General features: G+C 42.6%; 1 protein-coding gene across 11 annotated transcripts in view; it reads right to left on the bottom strand.

The window, feature by feature from the left end:
• EPB41L2 (erythrocyte membrane protein band 4.1 like 2) overlaps nt 1-17,191 on the bottom strand; it is a 192,063-nt gene that overhangs the window by 76,318 nt on the left and 98,554 nt on the right. For all 11 annotated transcript variants that reach the window (XM_075862372.1, XM_075862376.1, XM_075862373.1 and 8 more), the window contains exons 6-7: nt 1,223-1,298; nt 355-573 (exon numbers count right to left, since the gene is read on the bottom strand). In XM_075862372.1, coding sequence (XP_075718487.1) covers nt 355-573; nt 1,223-1,298 — 295 coding nt within the window. The remainder of the gene's footprint in view (nt 1-354; nt 574-1,222; nt 1,299-17,191) is intronic.

Consider the following 17,191-nt stretch of genomic DNA (forward strand, 5'->3'; position numbering starts at 1 on the left):
GGTGGTTGGAGACCTCAGAAACTGCAGTTTATTTATGCTTACAGTGATAGTGGGGGTGGGAATAGTTTGGGAGCACTTGGATGAATGGAGGGTGAATGTGCATTTTTTTTGTTAAGCAATGGATAGAGGCACCGTTATTCTTTTGTTTAACGGAGACTATTACCAATGGATGCCACTTCTTACTGAGGCCTGTAATATAAGTATAGTGCCTTATTTATGGCCACTACTTTGTGGATTGTATTTCTCTGGACTTGTTTTTGTACTACTAAAAATCTAAGTTATTTAATAAGTTTATATTGCAAAAGTAACTGATCCTTAGTTATTTTCCGGATGCCATAATAAGATCTTACAGACCTGTGTGTTTTGTGTAATTCCACAACTTTGTCTTCCAGTTCCTTTGTTTGATTGGGTGCAAACTGAAAGTCATTGATATAGTCAGCGCTGTGCTCATCTGCATCATAATCTCCAACCTCAGCCTGCAACGTGAGGGAACCAAGTAGTGCATGTGTGACAAATGAACATGGCAGACGTCCAGAAGCAATATCCTGACGGAGCTGAAGGCACAGGTAGTATCTGTGAAAACATTTCAGAGTATTGAACAATAATATGCAGCGGATCTATAAATGCAGCCATAGCATATCTTAGGAAAATGCTTGTAGTCATTGCCCATTTTATTTATCCAACTTCTACCCCATAAGAATGCTTTTGAACCAAGCGACTCCCATCATGTGTTACACTTGGCGAGGTACCAGCCTTCATGATTTGGGTGTTTCTTCAGTAGCCTACATGACATCCAGCATTGCCTTTGAGTTAAAGAGACTGAGCAACTCCACAGATGACTAAAGCAGGCAGCCAAATAAATGGTACGTGAAAAGGCTGAGAGTAGAACACAGCAGAAATGTTGTGTGTTCCAGCGGAAAGTCCCAACTAAATAAATTGCAGCGTTGCAACATCACTAGTGTGTAAAATAACAACTCTACATAAAATAACTTGTATGGCATGTGAGGTATGAACCCTATTGCTGGAAATTTCTACAACTTTGGGCAACTATCTGAAGTATTTGCCAGGACACATTAATATTACATCGATGTCCGAGCTGTTTAACTGCATATCTCTAAACAAAAATACCTTGCAAAGAACATTCAAATACTGCACAATGAATAACGCACAACCTATCGCAGAAAGAAACAAATAATCAAATGCTGACTAAGGTCATGGCTACCTTGTTATGTCTTCAGTCAACTGAGAGGGATCTGGTGGATAAAACTTGACATTAAATACAAATTGCCAAGGTGAACCTGAAACAACAAGAGGAAAAATGTAAAAGTCCTGTACAATGAAAAAAACCAAAAACAAAATAAAACCGTGAGAGAGAGAGACAGTCATGTCTTACTAGACATGGGTATATTCATCTCCGGATACGTGATAATCTGTCAAGCTTTTACCACATTGCATCAGTAGTAGCTGCAGAATGTGCAGTGTCGAAATCTGTGTCTCCCCAGGTAATGGTCACACTCCCCTTCTTTTACAAAAGTATAAAAAGGGAGCTCTACTGGTTGGTGCAGAAGAAAAGTCCAGGCTCAGCATGTTTGAACTTGAGGCAGGATTTTTATTCTTATTTTTAACTATCACCCTGATGATGTAGTTTGACACACTTTGCCCTGAATGAAGAGTAGAGAGTCATAGAACACTTATTATGGGTTCACTGTATAAGTACGGCTGGATTCACACGACCATGTTACGTCCGTAATGGAGGGAACGTATTTCGGCCGAAAGACCCGGACCGAACACAGTGCAGGGAGCCGGGCTCCTAGCATCATAGTTATGTACGTTGCTAGGAGTCCCTGCCTCGCTGCGGGACAACTGTCCCGTACTGTAATCATGTTTCCAGTACGGGACAGTAGATCCACGGAGAGGCAGGGACTCCTAGCGCCGTACATAACTACGATGCTAGGAGCCCGGCTCCCTGTAGTGTGTTCGGTCCGGGACTTTCGGCCGAAATACGTTCCGTCCATTACGGACCGAACATGCTCGTGTGAATCCAGCCTAACTGGAGTGTCAGAAAATCACAGTACTTTTTTATGTAGAGCGGCCAAAAACACAAATGGCTAAAAAAGAAAATCTTGAATAAATCGTGTGCACATGGCCAGTGTCTACTTGAGTATATATCGGTCAATATTCTGCTGTAAGTAATTAGTAGGGGGGGGGGGGAGTACTTTCAATACCCTTCTTTGTCCCGAATTCAAGAAAAGGTCAGGCATTTCAAGAAGGTAGGAAATGACAACATTTTGAAGTATTTATAGATACTAAGGTCATTCTCCACTTCTGAAATTGTAAGTTATGTAATGACTAAAATGTCAAGAATTTGTCCAGACAGCATAGATCATTAGAATCATTGTTTAAATGGCAGAAATTCAAGGGCTAAATGGTAAACAACCAAAATGACTTATAGTGGGCACCACGAGAATGAATGGTTTACCCCTGGTGAGGACAATCCCTTACTGTTGTCTCTTTCTGTGTTCCTATCATGGCCAAGTAGAGAAATGTAACGATACAAGACAAAAATAATAATAATAGACTGTTACTAGTTCATGATTTCAAGCAAGCAAAACTTAAAATCTCCAACACTGGAAGATTCAATGGAAGGCACAACATTTGTTTTAGTAAATCATAAAATGTAGAATGACTAAACACAAAAACGAATAATAATGGAATAGAAAAATGAATAGAAAATATCTGGAAAATATATACCTGCAAGTATGCTTTGCAAATCTCTCTTCAATAAGTAACGTTTGTCATACTTAGGAGGACTTGTCACCAGGCCCTAGCATCCAATGTACATATATATCCTTTACCCTGCTCTCTCCCTGTTTCCAGGGCTGCTTTCTTTTGTTCTGCCCCCCCCCCCCCCCGCCCTGAGTAACGATGCTCCGTACTTCGGGAACCCAATATGGCAATTCCCTGTAGTTGGACAACATGGCGTGGACTACAGTGAATCTCCCTGAGTGGAGGCCTCTTTACAGCCTCTGACACTTGATAAGCAGCCTCGTGCTGATTGGACAAAGCTTTGCCCAGCAAGACCACACTGGGCACGACTTCTAATCAAACATTTGTCATAAGCTTTGTGTTGCCACAATCTTAAGGTGTGATGTAAGGACTTGTTTTTTTCAAGATGTGCTGTGTTTATTCTTGGTACCATTTTCGGGTACCTACATTTTTAGTCACTTTTTATTCCTTTTTTTAATAGAGCTACGTTGACAAAAAAAAAAAAAAAAAAAAAAAAGGAATTCTGCCTTTTTTTTTTTTTACACCGGTTATCTTGCAGGTTAAATTATATTATATTACAATAGTTTGAACTTTTGCAGACACGGCGAATGATGTTTATTTTTTACATTTGTTTAGGGGGGAAATGGGAAAACTTTTTTTTCTTTTAAAAATATATAATTTTTTTAATACTAAAAACTAAAAACTTTAAATATTTTTTTTTTAGTCCCACTAGGGTACTGAACAAGGGGTGGTTTGATTGCTGACACAATACTTACATATTGCAGCGTATTGTTCTGTTAACCAGTTCCTATTAAGCCCTTAATTAGGCCCCCAGGTTAACACGACAACCATCGGTAGCATGCATCCTTGTCGTCGGCCTAACGTAGTAATCTCCGATCCCGGCATTAGTGCGACGTGTCAGCGGTTATACACAGCTGTCACTAGCGGAGTATGGAGCGGGCTCAGCCCGTGAGCCTGCTCCATACTTCTCCCTCTGCGTCATGACGTAGTTACATCGTGGAGAAGGGGTAAAATAATAAGTTTAAAATAAAAGGATATCACTGGGTATGGCCCAATTAAATGAAAGCATCTAAAAGTTTCTCTGAAGAAAGTGAAGTTGATGGTTGCAATCATCTCAAGCACAAATCGGAGCGGTTTAGTCCAAGTACCCACGTTGTTGCGGCAGCCGCAAACAGACGACACTACACAGTGGTAATAAAAAGTTGTGCAGCCATTGGCCACAAGGTGTGGGCGTGGTCTCGTCCACCGCATTGTGTCCTTACTTGGACACACTGACACACAAGCTCTTTGAGCACCCCAGATTGACACAGGATATCAGCACTTTGGATTGCAGTTTAGTGGGTGAAATTGCAACCACTAACATTATCTTATAAATGCCATCATGTAAAGGGGTCTATCTACTGACTAAATATATATTAAAAAAAAGTGTGTGTAAACAGATGGCGGCAGAAAGTGAAGACAGACTTCATGAGTTAATAAGGACACGGTCAGCGTGACTTGATAGATTCAGTGCAGAGCTGGCAAATGGTTTTTATTGAACTCTGAGACCCTGAATCTCCTGCCTTTCGGAGTATTGTTCCATGCATTTTCATTTACTGCAAATGTTGCGGTTATAAAAATAGTTGGGTTTGAATGATTGGTTTCATTTTTTTTCAACTCTCCTCCCCACCCCCTTCCTCTTTTCTTTCTAATTGGTTTCTTTCCTTTCTTAAAGTCCAGTGATAATCTCAGCTCTGGGAACTCTCTCGCTCTCACAATTATGTGGTCTGATGACCAGAGGATCCGCTCTCCAGGGCATTTCAGTACACACTTAGAGGCCCTGTAGGGGCGGTAAATGAGCACAGGATAGTTACTGTACTAGCGGCGTTGCTGTAGGTTTAGTTTCAGAGGGACAAAGATTTAAGGTCATCTCCCTTAATATTTTCCCCTCCATTTAGCATTTGTACTTCTACAGTATTTATGCATTTATACATTGCATTAGCACTTGACTTCTTTTAACTATTCCGGTGTAATATAAGTTTAATAAAAGTTATATTATGAACAAAAATTTGTAAAATCAAGAAACTGTTTAAGTGGATCTGTCAGCCGAAAATGCTGCCTCAGGTAGGGCAGACTATTACAGCTACAGGGCTGTACTACCATGATCCAAAACGGCACAAATACATTTTTGTGCCGTTTGGGTAATAGGAGCGAAGAATACAGCGGACTAATAGTTAGGAACTATTCATGACCGGGGCAGTGACTTACAGGCTGCGGTGTATGCACATATACATAGCAGCCTTTCGGTAACCATGTAGAAGGACATGGTAAAAGGAGTGGGGAGGGCTACTCATGAATACACTCAGTCCACTGTATTCTTTCATTGCTCCAATTACCCAAACGGCACACATTTTTTGAGACGTTTTAAATAGTAGTACAGACCCATGGCTGTAAATATGCTGCCCTTACATAAGGCAGCATATTCAGTTGACAGATCCACTTTAAAGCTATAAAAATAATTTATCGAGTTCCAGCAAAACCTAGAACGAATATAAATATTAAAGGGGTTTTCCACCTTCTGACAATGGATGACCTATCCACCGACACCCAAACCCTGCACAGATCAGCAGATCCGGTGCCTCCCTGCATCGGGCGTACATGTCGGAAGCACTTAGCTCCGGCCATGGAATAGCGGCCAAGCTGCAGTACTGCAGCTCTGCTCCTATTCAAGTGAATAGGAGCGGACCTGCAGTTCTGCAGCACGGCCGCTATGCTATGTACGGAGCCATCTGCTTCCAGGCTCCGTACGTAGCATTATGTGCCACAACATCCGGTGCCCGCAGGCTATCGGTGCGGCTCATCAGTGCGGGGTCTGGGTGTCAGACCCGCACTGATGATATACCGATTACCTATCAGGTGGATAGGTCATCAGTTGTAAGAAGGTGGACAAACCCTTTAAGTCCATATATAAAATATAGTAGTTACTGTAATTACAGTAAGGCCTCATTCCCACGACAGGGTTTCCCGGCCGGGTGCCGCCCTTTCATAAATCGGCCGGCACCCGGCTGCATTAGGAATAATAGACCCCTAATGGGGCTATTCACACGACCGATTTTTTGACGGCCGGGAAAACCGGCAGTCAAAAAAAATAGGACATGCTCTATTTTCGGCCGGGTACCCGGCCCCCATAGAAGTCTATGGGGCCGGGAAATACACGGCCATCACCGGGATGTGTCCCGAATGATGGCCGGGTTTTCCGTGGCTTGCGCTCTATCTCCTCCTCCTCACAGCGCAGAGTGCATGTGAGGAGGAGGAGTTGATGCCATTTGGACGAATGGCTGTACACAGTGTGGCAGGGCCGGGGTGTACAGCAGGTGGAAGGGAGCGCTGCGCTGGCTCCCATCCCCTGCTTGTTTTAAAAGCGCCCTGGCCCGGCGACACCTTCCATGGCGCCGCTAGCATCTGCTGCAGCTGCTACTACTACTACTGTAGCGACGCCACTATAGCAGAGCAGGGAGGTATCTCCCCGCTCTATGTGCTAACCCCACTTTAGCTCCTTGAAGGAGCGGAATCCCCGTGTTTTCGGGGATTCCGCTCCTGGACAGAGCGCTTGATGTCTCTGTCCATATCTGGGCAGTGACATCAGGGGAAACACCTGAAGCGGCATCCCCGAACACATAGGGATTCCCCTTCAGGAGTCGCCGCTGATGTCACTGTCCAGATCTGCCCGGAACGGATGCAAAACTTCATGCAAACCGGCCGGGCAAAACGGCCGATTTTACCGGCCGACATTCGGGCGGCACCCTGTCGTGTGAATCCCGCCTAATACTGGAACAGCTTCAATAGGAAGTTATTTTAAATTAGAAATAGCAAAACCAAAATAGTTTTCCCAGCTTGGGTTAAGTAGAGTAAACAAGCACATACATTGTGGAATTCCAAACATCTCCCAAGTTGACCAGTACAGTACACTTTATTTCCTCCAAAAAAAAAAACTTTGATCTTGTTTATAGAATAAAATGGCACATTTTGACCTAGTGACACAAATCATTAATCTTTAACTTACTAAAACGAAAGGCGGAACATACATGAATGTCTTTGTAGCACGTAAAAACAATGTTTTTTAAAGGAAATGTAAGAACTACTATGATCCCCTATATGTGGTTGGAAAGATGTATGCTAAAGAATAAAAGCAGCATCCTTCCAGAACCTCTTGGTGTCTCGCTAGGGTCAGAACCATATTACTGGTAGGTGATACCAGGCTGAACATAATATCACTAGCATCTGGCTCAGGATAGCTTCATTCAGCACTTTAAAACTGGATTTTATCATTTTTCAGTATGAAAGGTTCTGTTTGGTTGTTTCATTTCTTATTAGCAGTTTGTTGTAAATGGGCGCAATTTAACATTTACTCAAGGTAATTTCAATATATTTGAGAGACTTTTTATTCTTAAATACTGAATATGGCTCAACACAACCTAGTACATGTGGATATAACAGGCGCACAGAACATCGGTTCCGCAGGTAAACCCACAGAAACATTATAATATATATATATATATATATATATATATATACATACACATATACCTGGAATATTGGAAGAACAGGAGGCGAAAGTGATCGAAAACAAATACGGTTGCTTCTTTAGCACCCATCAAGATTGTGGGTGGTTACCCGGCAGTGCATTAAAGGGTAACTAAACTTTCAACAAACTTCTGACATGTTAGAAATTTTGATCGGTGGGGGTCTGAGCACTGAGACCCCCACCGATCGCTAGAACTAGGCGGCAAAAGTGATCTGGTGAGCGCTGAGCCGCTTGGTTTCTGATGGGCTTTTCTCGAAAAGCCGATGTAGCCGTGTACAGACTCAAAAGAAAGTCTATGGGCCTGTACACCAGCTTTTTTCGTAAAGCCGATGTAGTGATCAGAAACTAAGCGGCTCAGCGGTCCCCCAAGCGCTTCTGTCGCTTAGTTTTAGCGATCGGTGCGGGTCTCAGTACTTGGACCCTCACTGATCAAGACTTCTGACATGTCAGAAGTTGGTTGAAGGTTTAGTTACACTCTAAGAATAGGTTCTGAAATGCCAATGTAGATGCTGCCAAGTAAAAGCCTTTCTGAATGTAGCCTGTAAGAAGGACTCTACAAAAAGCTAGTAATCTACAGCTCCTCTTAAGGGGGTTTTACACTGGCCGATTATCGGGCAGACAAGCGTTCACAGAACGCTCGTTGTCAATAATTGCGCTGTGTAAACAGGGCAGTGATCAGCAGATGAACCAGCAAACGCTCGATCATCTGCTGATCGTATCGTTTTAAAAAAGTAAAATATTATCGTCGTCGGCAGCACATCTCCCTGTGTAAACAGGGAGACGCGCTGCCGACATAACGTATGGGGACGAGCAATTGGAGTAACGACCACTCATCCCCCATCCACAGCTCCGCCTTGCAGGAGCAAACGAGCGCCGATCAACGGTGTCTCCTTAAATCGGTACTCGCTGCACAGGCCGATTATCGGCCGGTGTAAAAGGGCCTTTAGAAGAAACACATCTTAATGAAAAATAAATTCTACATAGAAAATGCTTACAAGTGAATCTACATATTGATTATCTCTGCCTATTCTTGTGAGATTACAGATTAGCAAATTAGAGGAAGAAGTTAAAATTTTACAGAATATGTACTAAAGAAGATAAAGCCTACATTCTCAAAAGATGTCATCACAGCCCTGGCTTGGGAAAAATGTATGGTGTACAAAAAAATAAAACATGCTAGGAAAACACTGCACAGGAAATTGCAGTCACTCAGACTCCATCCAGGCAATACATGAGGAATATACATTGGCAACACGTGACTCATTACAGAATTTACATTACAAAAGTTACGTGGCAGCCCCAGTTCTAGATAACAGCTGTGACAGCGTGTGTGTTTGCCGACAAAGTATTCTAGAAAACATAAATCTTTATGGAAATGTCAAGAGGAATAATACTCAATGTTTGTCTATCTACAGCGTGTTCTCGTGTCTATATAGGTTTACTTCAGTTAAAACAACACAAATGAAGCCCGCCATCACAGATAGGTCTGCTCCCATATTTCTTCCAGATGAGGGTATGTGAATCTGGCTGGATTCCACCGTTAAGTCTGTGTGCGCACAAAAGGGAGGGAATGAAAGACATGATAGAGAACAGCCAAACAATGTGTCATGAATTAAAAAGTTGGGTGGAAGGAGAGTTTTGTGCTGCCGCAGCTTTAGAACATTTACTTTTTTTTTTCCTCCTTTTCAAAGCTGCATGTAAAGTCAGGACTCAGGAGGCTATCAAAAAATACAATATGCAATCTGGTTACTACAGCGAGCTTCCTGGTAAAGCCACTTTTTAATGCGCCAAACCCTTTTTTTTCTAAACCACATGATCCCAAGAGAAATTGTTATCCACTGCAACATGAGCCTAAGTTCTTCCACAATCTCGTCATGACAGAATTCAAGAATGTGCAGAGGTCACCAGCAGTATCTGCAAGGGTTTTTGTATTCACTGTGGATCGGTTCCAGGTCTGTGAAGAGCAAAACGCAGAACATGGAAACAGGTCTGGTTTCCCCTCACATAGAAAGTATAGTAGCTATATCTAAACAGCCATACAACACAGGCAGGCCCATCACATACTTCATGGATGGGCAACAGAAGCACGCCTAACGTTTCACATGGCTTATTTTCGGCCGTTTTTCTGGCCGTGCACGGTGGGGGGCATCTATGGAGGGTGACTATGTACAAGGGGGCTGTGGCAGTATCTGTAGAGGGTAGTGTGCGACATTATGTATAGAGGGCAGTGTGTGGCAGAAAATGTACAAATGAAATTCATCAGTTTTTAAAACGGACAAGGAAAAAAAATGGATGCAAAACGGGTCAAAATCCGCCATTAAAAACGGAAACATGGCCCGGAACGGAAGCAAAACGGCAGTGAAAAATGGACCAAAACCACAGTTTTTATCGGCCAACACTCGGACCCGGTCGTGTGCATAGAGCCTAAAAGGTAGTTGATGCCGCGGCGTGTCTACACAGTCAGAAGTGTTGTCTTAGCAAAGACACGGAGCGTCAATCATAGAACACGCCCCCTCCTCCTATCTCGTCGTCCACACCTCTTCCTTCACTTGGATTTTCTGTTCTGCTTGGCCGTCTGGTCTCTCCTCTAACACGCCCCCTCCTATACACACACACACACACACACATATATATATATATACACACATACACACACACACACACACACACATATATACACACACACACACACACAAAAGTTTGGGGTCACCCAGACAATTTTGTGTTTTCCATGAAAACACACTTATATTTATCAAATTAGTTGCAAAATGACTAGAAAATATAGTCAAGACATTGACAAGGTTAGAAATAATGATTTTTATTTGAAATAATAATTTTCTCCTTCAAACTTTGCTTTCTTCAAAGAATGCTCCATTTGCAGCAATTACAGCATTGAAGACCTTTGGCATTCTAGCTGTTAATTTGCTCAGGTAATCGGGAGAAATTTCACCCCATGCTTCCAGAAGCCCCTCCCACAAGTTGGATTGGCTTGATGGGCACTTCTTGCGCACCATACGGTCAAGCTGCTCCCACAACAGCTCTATGGGGTTGAGATCTGGTGACTGCGCTGGCCACTCCATTACAGATAGAATACCAGCTGCCTGCTTCTTCCCTAAATAGTTCTTGCATAATTTTGAGTTGTGCTTTGGGTCATTGTCCAGTTGTAGGATGAAATTGGCTCAAATCAAGCGCTGTCCACAGGGTATGGCATGGCGTTGCAAAATGGAGTGATAGCCTTCCTTATTCAAAATCCCTTTTACCTTGTACAAATCTCCCACTTTACCAGCACCAAAGCAACCCCAGACCATCACATTACCTCCACCATGCTTGACAGATGGTGTCAGGCACTCTTCCAGCATCTTTTCAATTGTTCTGCGTCTCACAAATGTTCTTCTGTGTGATCCAAACTTCGATTCGTCTGTCCATAACACTTTTTTCCAATCTTCCTCTTTCCAATGTCTGTGTGCTTTTGCCCATATTAATCTTTTCCTTTTATTAGCCAGTCTCAGGTATGGCTTTTTCTTTGCCACTCTGCCCTGAAGGCCAGCATCCCGGAATCGCCTCTTCACTGTAGACGTTGACACTGGCGTTTTGCGGGTACTATTTAATGAAGCTGCCAGTTGAGGACCTGTGAGGCGTCTATTTCTCAAACTAGAGACTCTAATGTACTTGTCTTGTTGCTCAGTTGTGCAGCGGGGCCTCCCACTTCTCTTTATACTCTGGTTAGAGCCTGTTTGTGCTGTCCTCTGAAGGGAGTAGTACACACCGTTGTAGGAAATCTTCAGTTTCTTGGCAATATCGCGCATGGAATAGCCTTCATAGACTGTCGAGTTTCACATGAAAGCTCTCTTTTTCTAGCCATTTTGAGAGTTTAATCGAACCCACAAATGTAATGCTCCAGATTCTCAACTAGCTCAAAGGAAGGTCAGTTTTATAGCTCCTCTAAACAGCAAAACTGTTTACAGCGGTGCTAACATAATTGCACAAGGGTTTTCAAGTGTTTTCTAATCATCCATTAGCCTTCTAACACAGTTGGCAAACACAATGTACCATTAAAACACTGGAGTGATGGTTGCTGTAAATGGGCCTCTATACACCTATGTAGATATTACATTAACCCCTCAATGACGAGCCTATTTTAGACCTTAATGACCAAGCCATTTTTTACGTTTTTCCATCGTCGCATTCCAAGAGCTGTAACTCTCTCATTTTTGCGTCGACATAGCTGTATAAGGTCTTGTTTTTTGCGGGACAAGTTGTATTTTTTAATAGCACCATTTTGGGGGACATCTTATTTGTTGATTAACTTTTATTAACTTTTTTTTGGGTGGGAATAGAAAAAAAACCTGAAATTTCACCACGCTTTTTCGCGTCTTAAATCTACGCCGTTTACCGTGTGATATAAATAACACAATAACTTTACTCAGCGGGTTTTTACAATAGCAACGATACCAAACTTGTATAGTTTTTGTATGTTTTACTATTTTTACACAGTAAAAACGCTTTTTTTTTCAAAATTATTTGTTTTTGTGTCTCCATGTTTGAAGAGCCGTAACGTTTTTATTGTTCCGCCGATGCAGTTGTATGAGGGCTTTTTTTTTTGCGGGACGACTTGTCGTTTTTATCGGTACCATTTTGGAGTAGATCCGACTTTTTGATCACTTTTTATAAAAAAAAATTTAAGTCAGGATTCACAGAAAACAGCAATTTTTCCATAGTTTATTAAATTTTTTACGACGTTCACCGTGCGGGTTAAATAATGTAATAGATTTATAGTCGGGGTCGTTACGGACGCGGCGATACCAAATATGCGTAACTTTAATTTATTTTGGTTTTTTAATAGTAAAGCATTTTGTAAGGGGAAAAGGTGGGTTTTTCATTTATTTTTTTTTATTAACTTTATTAAACTTTTTTACTAGTCCCATTAGGGGACTATTATATGCGATGGTCCGATCGCTATTATAATACACCGCAATACTTCTGTATTGCAGTGTATTACTGCCTGTCCGTTTAAAACGGACAGGCATCTGCTAGGTCATGCCAGAGCTCCGTCCCTCTCTCCAAAACCACTCAGATGCGGTGCTCGCTATTGCGCACCGCATCTGAGGGGTTAAACATGTGAGATCGATACTTATATCGATCTCACACAGCTGAGCAGGGACGCTCCCAGCCCTTAGCTGCCTCTGGCAGCTGAGAGCAGGGAGATTTGACGGCTCCCTGCTCTGTTTACTCATCCTGATGCAGTGCCGTAAAAAGCAGGCAGGTCAAAATCTGCCTCAAAATTCAAGACCGAATTTTGAGGCAGAGTTTTCTGCCAGCAAAAAAAACTCAGTGTGAACAGGGCCTAATACAGGATCTCTTGGAACAGATCCAGCAGCAGGTGAGGAAAATGTGCTGACTGAATTGTGTGTACCAAGATGTCTGACATAGGTGGAGTGGGCAGACTTACATTTATCAGGCTGTGAAAGGGGTGGGGGAGGGAGATGGCTGTTACTTAGATCAGGGATAGATGGAGGCACAAAGGATACTGATTACTAGTCTGCAAGACAGTGTGCAGGGAAGGAGCTGGCTGCCTGGAATTTGTAATTAGAGCAGGGAAGGACACTGACAATAGAGGGGTGTGGCAGTATGCAAATAGCTGAGATGCTTTGGAGGGGGGGTGCAACGGTCTCCTCAGATGCAGCAGAGGATCATGGGTATTGGTGGGTTACAAGACCGGAAACAGACAGCAAGTGATGTAAACAGAGCAGCAGTGACGATGGAGATCAAACAGAAACTGGTTAGACGTTTAATAAGGGGTATTAGGGAAGGCAAACCAAGGCTGGGGACACTTCAGAATTTTTTTTTTCCCTGGACAACCTCTTTAAAGAGGCTCTGTCACCAGATTTTGCAACCCCTATCTGCTATTGCAGCAGATCGGCGCTGCAATGTAGATTACAGTAACGTTTTTATTTTTAAAAAACGAGCATTTTTGGCCAAGTTATGACCATTTTCGTATTTATGCAAATGAGGCTTGCAAAAGTACAACTGGGCGTGTTGAAAAGTAAAAGTACAACTGGGCGTGTATTATGTGCGTACATCGGGGCGTGTTTACTACTTTTACTAGCTGGGCGTTGTGTATAGAAGTGTCATCCACTTCTCTTCACAACGCCCAGCTTCTGGCAGTGCAGCACTGTGACGTCACTCACAGGTCCTGCATCGTGTCGGCACCAGAGGCTACAGATGATTCTGCAGCAGCATCGGCGTTTGCAGGTAAGTCGATGTAGCTACTTACCTGCTGATGCTGCTGCAGAATCAAGTGTAGCCTCTGGTGCCGACACGATGCAGGACCTGTGAGTGACGTCACAGTCCTGCACTGCCAGAAGCTGGGCGTTGTGAAGAGAAGTGGATGACACTTCTATACACAACGCCCAGCTAGTAAAAGTAGTAAACACGCCCCGATGTACGCACATAATACACGCCCAGTTGTACTTTTACTTTTCAACACGCCCAGTTGTACTTTTGCAAGCCTCATTTGCATAAATACGAAAATGGTCATAACTTGGCCAAAAATGCTCGTTTTTTAAAAATAAAAACGTTACTGTAATCTACATTGCAGCGCCTATCTGCTGCAATAGCAGATAGGGGCTGCAAAATCTGGTGACAGAGCCTCTTTAATGTTGAAGTTAGACCCTTGCAGTGGAAACGGTCACAAGGGGTTCACCAGTCACTTTTCAGAAGCACTCCGTCCATTCTTATAGTATTGTAAGATTTCTATATGCCGTAACAGGGGATGAGGGATGGAGAGGAGATATATTGGTTAGGTATCCCAATCTAGAACACTGGTCCAGCACCATTTGTTACAAAAAAAAACAATAAAAAAAAATAACGTCTTTAAAAAGATTGAAGGTTTACAACATGAGAAATAAAGTTCTGCATTCAAAGCATGTGACATATTTAATGACCTAGCAGTTGCCAGAACCGCACAATATCAAATACAGCTGTCCTAAACATTTTTAAAACAAAAAGCTAGAACTTTACCACACAAGGCGGCTGATAAATATCATATGTTGACCATGGCCATCAACGTAATTGAAAATGTGTTAATTTGAATCATTTTGCTAATTTATTGGGTTATTTAAAAAGAAAATAAAAACATTTGGGCAGTATATTTATCCCCATTTCATTTTTGTCAGTCTGTAGCTCATGAAAGCAGAGACTGTCACCAATCATATCTGTCTCCAATGGGGCTCACAATCTAATGTCCCTATCTCATACATAAAGACTGATCGTATAATTGGCTTCCTATGAAATTGACCCAAGTGTGTTTTTTCAGTGTTTGAGGAAACCAAACTAACAAGAGGAGAACATACAAACTCCATGCAGAAGTTGCCCTTGGTCGGATTCTAACCCATGGCCCCAGTGCTGCAGAATATGCCAGGGCTAATTTTACCCAGACCCATTGCTCATATAAATCAGTGACTGCAGCAAAAAAAAGTTTATATAAATTTGTTTTCTTTGCTTATTGCCACTCGTAAAATGTACCTATAAAGCAGATCAGTCACTATAATGGTTAACAACCACATTTTATAAAGTCAAGATCAGAAGGGCTGCTGTGTCAAAAGGCACAAATTGAAAAAAACATTAAAAAAAATACCGTGAATTTATTATCATTTAAGTTTTGTTATCAGGCACTACTCCCGCCTCTCCTTGCCCTTCTCTCTATCGAGTGACGCCAATCGGTATACAAACTTTGTACAGGGGGCTCACCAGCTAGAACATGGTGATGCCTGGGCCTTACCATTGGTGGTAGTCCATGCCAAATTTGTGAAAATGACTTCAATTTATCTTGTGTGTCGCTTGAAACCAGTAGAAATTTTAAATTAGCACAAAATAAGTCTGTTAGGTTGCTACACCAGAGATTGCGCAATCTAGAGAAAGGCCTGTTCAGCATATATTTTCTTCTGTCAAAACCACCCCTCCAGATGAGTCTCACCAATAACTGGGGTCCGCCGCAGAGTTTGAGAAGCACCGCCCTATAAAAGCAGAACCTATCAATCATTAGTAAGGAGGGCAGGAGGAGATCAGGAACGGTGGGATGCCGTTCTCCTCATGAAAATAGCGGACTCATCCACTGTATTCTTGCAATGGTGTTATATCATCTTTTATGTACAATTTGTCATAGTAGCTCTTTAGACCTGAAAAGTTTTGTTTTTTGTGGGACAAGTTGTATTTTAATTGCAACATTTAGGCTATGTTCACACGGAGTATTTTGGGGGAGGAATATCTGCCTCAAAGCTCCAAACGGAATTTTGAGGCAGATATTCCTCCCCCAAAATACTCCGTGTGAATAGCAATGATCGCGCCGTTTTTCGCCCGCGGCCATTGAGCGCCGCGGGCAGAAAACACGCTTTCTCCTGCCTCCCATTGAAGTCAATGGGAGGTCGGAGGCGGAAGCGCCCGAAGATAGGGCATGTCGCTTCTTTTTCCCGCGAGGCAGTTTTACTGCTCGCGGGAAAAAGACGCCGACGCCTCCCATTGAAATCAATGGGAGGCGTTCTCGGGCCGTTTCTGCCGAGTTTTGCGACGCGGTTTCCGCGTCAAAAAACTCGGCAAAAGACCCCGTGTGAACATAGCCTTAAAGTCCCATATAATGTACTTAAAAACTCAGAAATTCTGTCTTTGATTTTTTGGGGTTTTGATTTTGGGGAATTCACCGTGTGATAAAAATTACTTCACTTTATTCTACAGGTCAGTACAATGACAGCGAAACCAAATATTTATGTTTATTGCCAGAAAAAACATTTGCTTTGTGTCGCCATATTCTGAGAGTCATATTTTTTTTTATTTTTACATCAATGGAGCTGCATGTGGGGTTGTTTATTGCTGCGCTAGCTTGGGGTACATACAACTTTTTAAAAGCTTTTTATTCTATTATTTGGGAGGCAGGGGGACCAAAAAGCATAGCCTTGAAGCAACGACTGAAGGACGAGTTGAAGGAGCTTCTCCGAATCTGTCATGACTAGGTCACATTGCAGCCATAAGGCTATGTTCACACGGGGTATTTTGCCGAGTTTTTTGACGCGGAAACCGCGTCGCAAAACTCGGCAAAAACGGCCCGAGAACGCCTCCCATTGATTTCAATGGGAGGCGTTGGCGTCTTTTTCCCGCGAGCAGTAAAACTGCCTCGCGGGAAACAGCAGCGACATGCCCTATCTTCGGGCGCTTCCGCCTCTGACCTCCCATTGACTTCAATGGGAGGCAGAGAAAGCGTATTTCGCGCTGTTTTATGCCCGCGGCGCTCAATGGCCGCGGGCGAAAAACGGCGCGAAAATCGGCGTGCAGGGAGAGGAAAATCTGCCTCAAAGTTCCAAATGGAATTTTGAGGCAGATATTCCTCCCCCAAAATACTCTGTGTGAACATAGCCTTAAAATGACCTTCCTACCAAAAATATTATATATTATTGTTGTAGCCTACCAATCGATGTGCCTGCAACAGATTTAAAACAATTACAAATAGTTGTCTTATCATTTGTTTGTGGTCCTGAACAGTGTAGAGTACATCAGAATACTTTATATGTGCCGAAAGCCTATGGTGGTCTTGGTCTTCTGAATTAAACAAAATATTATTACGCAGCTCGCTTGGTGCCTTTTGTGTCATTACATCAAGAGGTCCACTTTGCTTCGCTAAGCACCTATAGAACAAACTGCTACTACACCAATTAATCTGCTCCTATGGATAAAATCTAAGAAATGACTGGTTACTATGTGCCCCCTCCTCGCTTGCCTTATGAAATAGACTGAATAGATTCCTTTTAAATCTCTGCATACCCCTGCTGCAAGATTATTCCTATATTTGGA

This window comes from Rhinoderma darwinii, chromosome 4 (assembly GCF_050947455.1).
Source record: "Rhinoderma darwinii isolate aRhiDar2 chromosome 4, aRhiDar2.hap1, whole genome shotgun sequence".
In the NCBI taxonomy this organism is placed as follows: domain Eukaryota; kingdom Metazoa; phylum Chordata; class Amphibia; order Anura; family Rhinodermatidae; genus Rhinoderma; species Rhinoderma darwinii.